Raw genomic sequence first — 11,603 nt, 5'->3', positions numbered from 1 at the left:
GCACAGCGAAAAGTTTATCATAGTAGGGTTCCTTACTCTGTCCTCCTTCTTCTCCTCTCTTCTCTCTGTGCTGGGTCAGTGCCTGTTCAGCGAGCGTACCCCGACGGCAGCAGCTCAGCGGTAAGTTCCCTGTCAGGATCAGCTTCGCATGATTAAAGAGACCTATAGAAATGTTCCTGGCTTCAGCCAGGTGAGAGCGGAAGCAGCCGGGGACACTAGGTGTGGACAACAATTCATCAACAGCAATAAGATGAAAGAAAAAAAAAGTTAATCGACATCTGATCAACGGAAGTTTGTAGTTTGTCAGCTGCTAGACTACACATAGCTGAAAACGTGATTAAAGCTGACAATTGGCAACTTAACGTCAGATATGTGACAAAAAGGGAGACTTTTTCCATGTTTATTTAGGATAACGTTTCTTATTTCAACAGATCTCCTTGCAGTTGAAAAACCTTCAAAGACTGTCAAAATGGTAAGTTATTTTCATGCCATCGCTATATATATATATATATATATATATATATATATATATATATATATATATATATATATATATATATATAATTATTATTATTATTATTATTAATAAATTTATTTATTTATTTATTTATTTTTTTTTAAAGTAATGATGTGATGTGTCCAAGAAAAATATTTGTTAATTAAACACATCAAGTTTAGAGTAAAACCCGTTATTCATCCAAATACTCTCTAAACTCAAAGGCAACCCACTTAACTACTTGTTATATAATGCTCCAGCATCCTCTCAGTCAGGTTAAAGTTGTTGATTCACTATCAAAAGCACAGTTTTTATGTTTTAATTACTTTTATATAAAGCAAAATGTATACGTTTATGGAAATGCATATGTTTTAAGATAAGGAAATGTGAACTATGGTTCTTTAAGAAACTGGTTTTTAATATCATGTAGATTGTAGCAGAATTTTTTAAAATAAACCCTTTAACATACTAAAATACTGAGATTTCACTACTTTCCATGAGTGTATGGGTGTGTTCACATTTGCGTTTTGGGCTGTAAGGAGGTTTAGTTTGGGGAAGTTGGAAGGTTTGGGGTATGACTCATTTGGGCTCTCCTCCATTCGCGTGGGAGTTTGTCTCTCCTCCTCCTTCTCCAGTTTATACACTCATTTCCACGTCTGGCTCAAAGTTACAGCAACCCTCCCTCTCTTAAAGGGGAATTGATTCTCTTTACTTTTTGCCAGGGTGGAGTCATCACTTAAAACAAAAGAACAAAGCTAATCATTCTTAAAACAATATATTTCTTGATGATATATTTTAGAATACTTTAGTTTGGAGCTATAAGGGAAAACTCTAATATGATCTGATCCCAGAAGTTTTAAAAGGTCTTTGTTGGCTAAGTTTTCCCATCTGGAGCATTTGTGTGTACAAAGAGTGCACTGATATTGCAGTCTGTGTACATACAGTAACTGTAAATACTACACACCCATCAATACATGCTACTTGTTTTCTGCAATGTGTAAAGGGCTGTAGTTTATTTTGAGAAATTAAACATTAATTACAGCCCACAACAAATATTATGTTTATTCCTGTTTGAGCACCATTGTTGTGGAAGGGTGGGGGGCACTATCCTCCTTTGTGTTAGTAAAAATCCCTACTTTTAAAGACTCAATTAGATTTATGTACAACTTGAACCTGTAACATGTTTGTGTTCCAAATAAGAAGTGTACATGATGCATGAAGCAAGTGTGACAGATAGTTTGACAAATTGTTGGTTGGGATTTGTAAATGCTTGTGTAAGACGGTGTTATTCAAATTCAAGCTTTAACTGAAAGCAGTTGTACAGTTAACAATAAAACACATTTTATGATGCTATAATTAAGGCGCTTCCTAACAGAATGACCGTGTGGATTGTGTATTGTCTCTGGCAGCCACCACCCATAAATGTATGAGAGGAAATACAATGATGTGCTGAAGCACCCTGTGTTTACTTATGGAGGGTCAGCATAACACTTGATACGGCTCTGTGTCTAAACTTGCTCACAGAACTCACCTTATCACTTGCTGTGTCTGTTTTTCATATCACACACACTATGTAAGACATTCCATCGGAAAAGATCTATACTTCTGGTGAATTATCTTCTTGTTCTGTTAGTTGTTTAAACAGCCAGCTCACAGCTTTGGTCCTATGTAGCGTGTGAACCTGAGCATGTTTGTGGAAAGAGGAAAGATTATAGACAGATTGGCATTCCTTCCTGCAGCTATAGACAGATTTCTGGTTATTAACATCAAAATATTTCTTTGGCTGTTGCACTTTTCTGCCCCCCCCCCCCCCCCCCCCCCCCCCCCCCCCCCCCCCCAAGCAGAATTCCAGAAAAATTCCAGTGGTTTGCCTTTCTAAATGTCTCTCCTCTGAAATAAATCCACCACCACTTCACTGTTTTCATCCTAAAATGTCCCTTTAAAGTGTCTTGAATGAATACACAGCCATTACAAGTTTTGTCTTGTTTCTTCCTAAGTTATCACATTTTTGTCATTCTTATAGATCTTCAAGGAATTCATAAGAGGGATATCCACCCAAATGAGAAGGGGCATAAGCCTACATGACCATAGACCCCCCCCCCCCCCCCCCCCCCCCCAGACACTTGTTAGGCTGAATAAGTGACTAAAATTTGCTGTGCGACGTATCAGGAAATCCTTACATTCTGAAATTGCTTTATTGGTCTTTAAAATGGCAACAAAAGTGCTGGGTTTTAGGTGGTTGTTGGGTGTTTTTTATTATTTGGAAACCCTGTTTATATTTGCAGTGGCTTCAAACCTCAAAATTGATGACAATATTTGTCTGAATCTGTAAATAACACAAGATAATTCAACATAAATGAGCCTTTCTTGTCCACATCATATATGTTGCAGGCCAGCAGAGGAACTGTTAAAGCCAGTGCTAACTTTAATGCCAGTGCTGATGCCGAGGTCTTATACAAGTCAATGAAAGGGCTGGGTAAGTTGCTTGCATTTGCTGTAGGAGCATCATCATCATGATCTGATAGCTATGCATGTTGGTACCACATCTCCAGCGGACCAGAGAGTGTTTTGGGGAGTTTTTGTTACTATAGTAGTCAAAGCTGTGTGGGTGGAGATAAAGTCACTCAGACAGCACTGAGTCATAAACACATAATCTTAGTTGTGAAACGTGAGTGACGTCCCTGCTGACATGTCAACCTAAAGCTGTGATTATGTGGGTTAAACAGATGTAATCAAGAATCCTCCGGAACGGAGTGCACTCATTGTTACATAATATGAAAGCATGTGAGAATGATTAGCATGCTTCAGCTGAAGAATTGTGGTGCTTGTTACCATAGGGACCGATGAGGATGCCATCCTGCAGCTGCTGACTGCTCGCAGTAATTCCCAGAGGCAGGAGATCAAGGCTGCCTACAAGACACTGTATGGAAAGGTTAGACATTAGCTTCATCAGCTGTTGAATTACCCAGAGCTCCACAAATAAATCTAAATGATGTTTAACCATGTGGCCTTACAATACAGGTAATGCTGAGCAACATGTAAACAGAACATCAACACTGAACAAGACATGCACACACTAAAAGAAAACCGCTTTAACCTAGATGAAAATTTTTAAAGCTAAAATTTCATATTAAAGGTGTGCCTTAGTAGTGATATCTTGCATAAACTAGAAATTGCAAATTAAAAATATGGTCAAAAATAGGCTTGATACGGATCACTTCTGGCGTACTGTAATAACAAAGACGTGCTCTGAGTCAAAGGATGAGGAGCGAAAGCCACCTAACTTTTGGATGTACACGACTAATCAAAAGTTTGGACACACTTTTCCATTAAATCCAATGGGAAAGTGTTTCCAAACTTTTCACTGGTGCTGTACACAGTTTTTTCTGAAATATTGAAAAGACAATATATCTTCATCTGTGTCTGAAATAACTGATATGTTCTGATTTTGTTATTCATTTTGGTTAAACCATATTTCTATATTACATAATGTATGGCACTAACAGGACTGCTTTAATGTTGCTCGGCGTTGATTGTATTAAACATTTATTTCAGTGTAAAATACATTTTTATTAGGCGTCTACCAACATGACAACACTTGTTGACAGAAGAGGAAATGATCGGCATATCAATGAAAGTACTCAGTATCAACAAAGACAACATGTATGCTTATGTACTAGGGAGCTGTGGATGGGGGTTAAATCAGTACTGTAGTTGTCCAGCATGGTGAACACAAAGCAAAGGCATCTGTTCAGAATTGGTCATCAAGCTAATTTGATGGGTTAATTTTCCTAAATTTGTAAGCATCTACAGGATTTTGCTTAGTAACTGTCACACTACTGACTACCACTGCTATGAAAAACAGAAAAACACTTCAAATGTATAACTCTGAAATTACAACCACCTGTAAAAAATGGGAAAGGCTTGCCTTGTTCTGTCCAAAGTTAGCCTCACCATACTTTTGGACATTATGTGTTAAACTTTTTCTTCTTGTTTCTAGTCTTTATGCTGAGATTAGCCTCAAAGACCATAGATACAGTATGAGTTGTTTTCTTTCCATTAACATGTAGTCAACCAAAAGATATATTTTTTAAACCAGAAAACAATACGGAAAACAGGAAAAAACATACAAACAGAGAAACAACACTGTACAGCATTGAAATGAACAGGCTCTTTTCAGATGCTCAAGTATTCCCATCTTGTAAAGGTTATTGTTTGTTCACTAGAGTGTATGAGAGAAAAGGTTAATTCCTGCCTCTGCCTCCACCTGGATGCCACCAGGATAGTCAAATCAAATCAAATCAAATCAAATTTGTTAAACAGACTCGGATCTATAAAAACACTCATAAGACACAAATAAAATCATAAAAAGATCATCAAGCTTATCTAAAAACACAGAGACATTACAACCAGTTCATCCTCAGTCTGGATAAGTACTGACAGCAACTCTCAGAAGGATTTTAGAGGGCTACAATGATGCTATTTGTGGATTTGTCCAAGCATTGCATGAACTTAATCATCAGCTTTCTTAGAAGTCCTATGAGTCTGCACAATCCTGCAGGAACAAACATCTGGCTAGCAACCCCACTTCTAGGAACCTTAATTATTATTTGCATAACATCATTAATGCAACTTTTAACTTTTGCATGGCAAATTTTTTTTATATAGAAAGACCACACATTGACTAAAAATCCCATGCATTGTGATGCAGTCTGACTCATGATTTATGTTTTCACGTCAGGATCTGATTGATGACCTGAAGGGAGAGCTGAGTGGAAAGTTTGAGACGCTGATTGTGGCTCTGATGACCCCACCCATTGCTTATGATGTGACATTACTTCGAAATGCAGTCAAGGTAGGTGCCGCAGTAAGAAATATGATGCTTATAAAAAGCATTCACACTATGTTGAATGACATTTCACAGTCTCAGCAGGACATGTGAAGTTTGTGACATTCCTCCTCTTGACATGTAGGGGGCAGGAACAGATGAGAAGGTGTTGGTGGAGGTCCTTGCTTCCAGAACATCTCAGCATGTGAAGGACATTGTTGCTGCTTATAGACAAGGTAACATATAGTTGTGCTCATATTTATTCATACCCTTTCATTAAAGAAGGAAAAAAACAGCTGCCTGTAAAATAAGCTGAAATGGACTAAAGTAATAATAAATAAAAATGTATGAAAATCATTACATTATTTTCTAATTCTGGTTCTACAGAAATATTTTTTTAAAAAGCAAACAAACAAGATAATTTATTACATATTACATTACTCATAAACTAATATTTTGTTGAACAATCCTTTAATGTTTCCGCTACAGTCAGGTGTTTTCTGTTCCTCTCAGTCACACTTCTGCACCTGTTGACAGGTATTTTGTCCCACTGTTCAACAGTAAAGTGCTCTAATTTGTCCAGGACCAATTTTTTTTTTGTTTTGTTTTGTTTTTGTTTTTTTTTTTTCTTTCTTCAACTCAATTAAATGGGAAAAAAAAACTGTCTAATATTACTGAATTATATTTTTACAAATTTTTAGTTATTGTTTATTTTTTAAGTCTCCAGTTATTTGAGTGACTTTTGTAAATTCTGCCTTTTCTTTAATGACAGGGTATGAATACATATGAGCACAACTGTATTTGCGGACGAATGCTCATTACTGTCAGAAATAAAAAATGTTCAGTGATGGCTGACACAGTCACACTCCGTTCAGTATTCCCACAACAATAAATATTATTAATGATAGCAACAATCATAAGGGTCAGCTGGGATATGCCATCTTCCCTTAGAAAAAATACAAATTTATGACTAGTCACTCAAATCAAATTTAACTGAGGTATCCCACACAAGATAAAACTTTGCATGCACATTCACATAGGTTTTGACTTGTTCAGTCCTGGCCCTTTTATGACATCAAAGATTTTATAAGCATAAATAGGAGGCAGACAGAGAGACAGGCTTTCTCTCTGGAAATAACACCAGGAAACTGCTAAATCATTTGTTGGTGTAGTAACATGTAAAATATCTTAGATACTACTACACACAATATACAACAATAAAAATTGCGGATTGTTTATGTAAAATAGGATTGGTGGGTGAATGGGGAGCTTTGCGGGCTTACTCTACATAATTTAGAATGAGTGGTTATGCATAAGTTTTTTTATTTAGTTAGATTATATGCATGGGTATGTGAAGTCTCATTTTAATTTTATTTTGAAATTATTTTAATTTGATATCACTGTTGTAACATAAAACCCTTTGCCTTGCTCTTTGGTGTAAAATGTGCTATATAAGTACATTTTATTTTAATTTTAGCTTTAAATAAATTGTAAAATGAAATTGAAAGACATCATATCCTATTTGTTTTGACAGTGATTGTAACAGCAAAGAAGAGAAAGTTATAAAAAAAAATAAAAAAAAGAAAGAAAGAAAGAAAAAATGAATAAAAAATCCAAACATTCAGTTACGTCCTGATAGTTATTTCCCATTTCACATCAGTAGAGAGAAGTAATTCAAGTACCAGACAAATGCTTCAGGGTTATTTTAGCCTTTTATCTTCAGAGATACATTTTATTTATAGTTAAACAGGAACCTTTAAGGCAAGAGTGAAACAAAGATGAACCATATGCCAAATGTGTGTGTGTTTATTAACAGAGTATGATGACGATCTGGAGGAGGATGTATGTGGTGACACTTCCGGCCACTTCAAGAGGCTTTTGGTTATTCTGCTGCAGGTAAGTCTGATCCCATCCTTTCCTCTTTTCTTGTAGTGTTTCCTTTCCTCTTAATGAAAGCGCTGTGTTTCTGCTCAGGCAAACAGGCAGGCAGGAATCCAAGAGGGAAAGATTGAAGGTGATGCTCAGGTAAGTGAGTGGGGAAAAAAATCTCAATTAAGAAAAAAAAAAAAAAAAAAAAAAAATGTTTTTATCATGAATGGCATCTTTGTTTGTTCTGTTTTTCTTTCTATTTTGGTATAAGGGTGTGACTGTCATGTGTTTTGTCACATGTACGACTAATCTGAATTAAAAGTTTAACACCCTCCAGTGGAAGGAAAGAGTAAAACCTTCCACCCCTTCTGTAGAGCTGTTGATCTTTTTTTTGTTTGCTTTGTTTTGATAATTTTTTTTTGTTTAATTTGTTTTTGAAAAATTCAGAACATCGCTCCCTAAGCAATACAAAGAGCAAAATAACAAAATAAATCCCCCATGAACGTGAATCATTGAAGTAATGGCTCAGAGTAAGCCTCTTTCCAAAACATCTGCTGTGCTAACGTTGAATAGATGCCGAAAAATACACTTTTATATGCTTTATATTTTAGCATAGATACAAAATCTTTCTTTGCAGGGGAAGTACTTTATGAAAGATCCCTAGGAGTCCTGTATCATCTCCAGAAATGATAATTGACCAAAGGATGTGTTTTCTAGTGTTCTACCTTTTTGTTAGTCATCTTTTATTCATTTTTTTTTATTTCTAGTTTTATTTTATTTCATTTTATTTGATATTTATTCACTTTATTAAAAGTCTAATTTCATTGCATAGTATTTTTGTCCTCGTCAGTTGTCCAAGTAATCCAACTTTTTCAAGTTTTGTCACAGGAGCTCTCACCACCTGTCTTCACAAAGGGTCAACACATCACTGTGCTTTCTGAGTCTCGGTTGTTTTTTTTTGTGGTTGCAGGCTCTCTTTAAAGCAGGCGAGGAGAAGTTTGGCACTGATGAACAATCGTTTGTCACCATCTTGGGGAACCGCAGTGCTGAACATCTGAGAAAAGGTTTGTGAATTACACATAACAAATGTTTAACCAACTTGGAAAATGATTTTTTGAGACAACCGTTGAGACCAAGTTGGACAAAGTCTGCGCTACACTTGGATCAGACATATTTAGTGAAAGGACTAACTAGGTTTATGTGCTCACCTCCTGCCCTTCTAATTTGAGTTTTGTTTCTTTTTAAATTATTTTCTTATGTATGTTTTGTTGTATTTTAATGGCACATTATACGTCATGTAACAATGCAATGAGCTGATTGTCCGATGAGAAATCTTCCTGCCCATATTGAAAGTCTGTCCACTGCTAAATGCTGTATTATTTGTTTAGTTACAATTTAATTAGAGTAATTCTAAATATGCTTTTCAGTATTTGATGCTTACATGAAGTTGTCTGGATTTGAGATGGAGGAGAGTATCCAAAGAGAAACATCTGGAAGCCTGAGAGACCTACTTCTTGCCGTGGGTAGGAAAGCTAATGACTCTTAATGAGGTGTTGTTCTGTCAGGTTTTCTCAAACCTTCATTCACTTTTTCCTGCTTTTCTGCTCCACTGTGTTGTTCCCGTATAGTGAAGTGTGCCAGGAGCATTCCAGCCTATTTTGCCGAGACTCTGTACTATGCCATGAAGGTAAGATGGCAAACTTTTGTGGTGTCACTGTGGACTGATATGTAACTCTGATGGGAAGAGCGTCAACAGCGAAAACAGGAAAAAAATGCATTTGATTGGGTTTCTTTCATAACTCCAAAACTTGGAATATGATATTGTTTGGTATGGGAATTGCTATGGTCATTGAAATGAGAAGCTGAGCAGAAAGAAGGTCTTCATTTTTGTGATCTAAGTGATTTTATCCATTGCATCCACATCCTGGTTAGATTTATGTAAAATGATCTTCTTTAATAAACCACAGCACCTTTGGATTGGTTCTAATGATGCATCAAAAGTCCATGGTACTTGTTGCTACCTCACAGTGGAGCTTCAGATGATGATTTTTGATCACTGCTTTTCATATTTAAGTTTGACAATAAAGTGAGTTCTTTGGTCATTTTTTTGTGATGATTTTAATTCAGGATTAGTTTTTTTCCTTTTCTTATAGTTTGGTCTCCTTTGAGCATTTGCTCATGAATAAAATCACTGGGACAGAAACCAGCATTTTATGTGTGTTTGTGTGCTTTGATGTCACTCTCACCAATATACCAACTTGCCAAAAACAAAGCCAAGGCATCATCGTTAGCTTTTATACAGGCACATGGTGTTAAGGCTTTTCAGTAAGTTTATTGGACAGCATTTCTGTCTATAATTTTTGGCCACGATCTTAAAGGGAGAGTCAGACTGCCTCAGTAGTCTTCTACAGCTTCTCTGTGGTAAAGGTTTAAATATTTTGGTTAAAAATCCATGTATGTAAATAATATCTGATGCTTCTATAACTGCTCACATTTAAGCCAAATGTATCCTGGAATTATCATCATGATATGCTATCTAGGATCATTAAAGAAAAACGTCATTTGATGTGTAAATCTGCTTGTGTAGTGTATTCAGGTAGTCAGCTGATTTAATTTTCTGTGGTACATACTGTTGCTGATCCTGCATCTAATCAAATGGAGCAACCACAGAGCTGTTACATTTTGCATCTAAATGTACTCATGTACTTATAACATTTTTTGTCTCTTTATTTTTGTATTCAGGCTGTATGTGATAGCATTGTATCCTTGTAAGGAATCGCTTCCTGTTGTTATGCAATGATCTTTTTTTAAGTGTTTGGGTATTAAACTGTGTGTTTATGTTTCAGGGTGCAGGTACTGATGATAACACTCTGATCAGGGTGATGGTGACTCGCAGTGAAGTGGACATGTTGGACATCAGAACCGAGTTCAGGAAGAAGTTTGCTTGCTCTCTGCATTCAATGATTAAGGTATGTACACACATCCATGCCCTGCTTCACACACACTAAAACTGCTTGAATGTTCCCTCTTTTTTGTCATCATTCCTTTATGTGTCTTACAGGGAGATACCAGTGGTGACTATCGCAAGGCTTTACTTTTGCTCTGTGGAGGAGATGATGCGTAACCATGGCGACAGTTCGTCACAGGAACACACTTTAAGTGCCTTCTCCGTGTTAGGAGCCTGTGGGCTTTTAGGTTACGCAAAATGAAATAACATAAACTTCCATTTGTATGTAAGTGACAACTCATCAGATTTTTTTTTTTGCTGTGAGTTCAAACTATTTAAGGTAGCTAACATTTCTTCCTCATTAATGCAGCTTTGGATCCACTAATAACTTTTCCCTAATTTGAGTCATACCAACCATTTGTAATACAGAAGTATCAGTTGTTTTGTTTGCACTTTGTATAGCAATATTAAACGTTTCAGTTAATGAAAGTCAACAGCAATTTTATTGCTTCCTGTCTCATTTTTATGGCTTTCCTGCAGCAAAAGTCTTTTTTTCCTTTTGGTCAAACATGTACTAGTGGTTTATGACCGCTAGAGGGAGACATAGCAACGTGGGTGAGGAGCAGAGACACTGAATAATATTTCCATTCTGCCACTGATGGTTGTGGGGAGAGACTCTGTTTTACTTTAAATCTGTGAGGCTTTAGAAACCAGGGTTGGTGATCCTTGATGTAGCAGTATCAGATTTTACATTCTAAACAGGAGGTATAATTTTGGATTTGTGAATGAGAAGACTCAAAAACCTCCTCCTATGAGGATGAAAGACGGCATTTTTTTAGGACCAACTAATTCAATTCAGATTTAAAGCATCATTAACACAGATTACCACAAAACGAATAATAAAAAAAAAAGTAAGAATAAAAATTAAAACAATTTCTTGTTGATCTGATCACACACATCCCTGCACTGCCATTACCATCCCATGTATCATAATCATTTGATGGGAGTGATGGGTGTAAGAAAAAGAAGCATGAAAATACAGAAGAATAAACAGAAGAGAAACATTTGGAAAATATTAAAGGAATAATCACAACTTCCCAGGACTCTGAATTGGACTTAACAGTATACAAAATTAATTACATAATAATTACATTACCAAATCAAAACTCATATCTTATTTAAACAAAGAAATACAGTCAGTTTCAGAACCTTTCAAAGTGGTTTGCGTTGCTAAAATGATGGGCTCACACAAGGTCTGCTGGACAATATTAAAACCTTTCTGTAGCTGATGCAAGACCTTTTAAGGCATGAACAAAGCAAATTGCGGCACACTTTTCATTAGCAATAAAGTGGAGACTGCCATTTGTCACCTTTCAATTAAAACTGATGTACAAAGAAGAAAACAAGTCCAGGCACCAACTCCTGAGGAACACCTTGATTACAGTGACATAGCTATAAATGAA

The 11,603-nt window shown here is 36.2% G+C and overlaps 1 protein-coding gene across 2 annotated transcripts; it reads left to right on the top strand.

The window, feature by feature from the left end:
* On the top strand, positions 1-10,640 carry anxa5b (annexin A5b; the record flags this gene model as incomplete). 2 transcript variants are annotated; one of them, XM_079264327.1, is made up of 13 exons in its annotated part: positions 1-120; positions 432-472; positions 2,888-2,972; positions 3,334-3,428; positions 5,238-5,351; positions 5,470-5,560; positions 7,141-7,220; positions 7,299-7,349; positions 8,164-8,257; positions 8,621-8,716; positions 8,822-8,880; positions 10,040-10,162; positions 10,255-10,640. In XM_079264327.1, 12 exons carry the CDS (start codon positions 470-472, stop codon positions 10,315-10,317), a joined length of 954 nt encoding a protein of 317 aa, XP_079120453.1. In that variant the 3' UTR covers positions 10,318-10,640. The 2 variants fall into 2 exon arrangements, with proteins under 2 accessions (XP_079120453.1, XP_079120452.1); XM_079264326.1 differs by lacking the exons at positions 1-120; positions 432-472 and having other exon boundaries at positions 2,879-2,972.
* Positions 10,641-11,603: the final 963 nt, after the last annotated feature.

The sequence above is a fragment of the Telmatherina bonti genome (genome assembly GCF_933228915.1).
Source record: "Telmatherina bonti genome assembly, chromosome: 3".
In the NCBI taxonomy this organism is placed as follows: Eukaryota; Metazoa; Chordata; class Actinopteri; order Atheriniformes; family Telmatherinidae; genus Telmatherina; species Telmatherina bonti.
The sequence above is the reverse complement of the archived record's forward strand: the minus strand, read 5'-3'. Positions and strand labels throughout refer to the sequence as shown.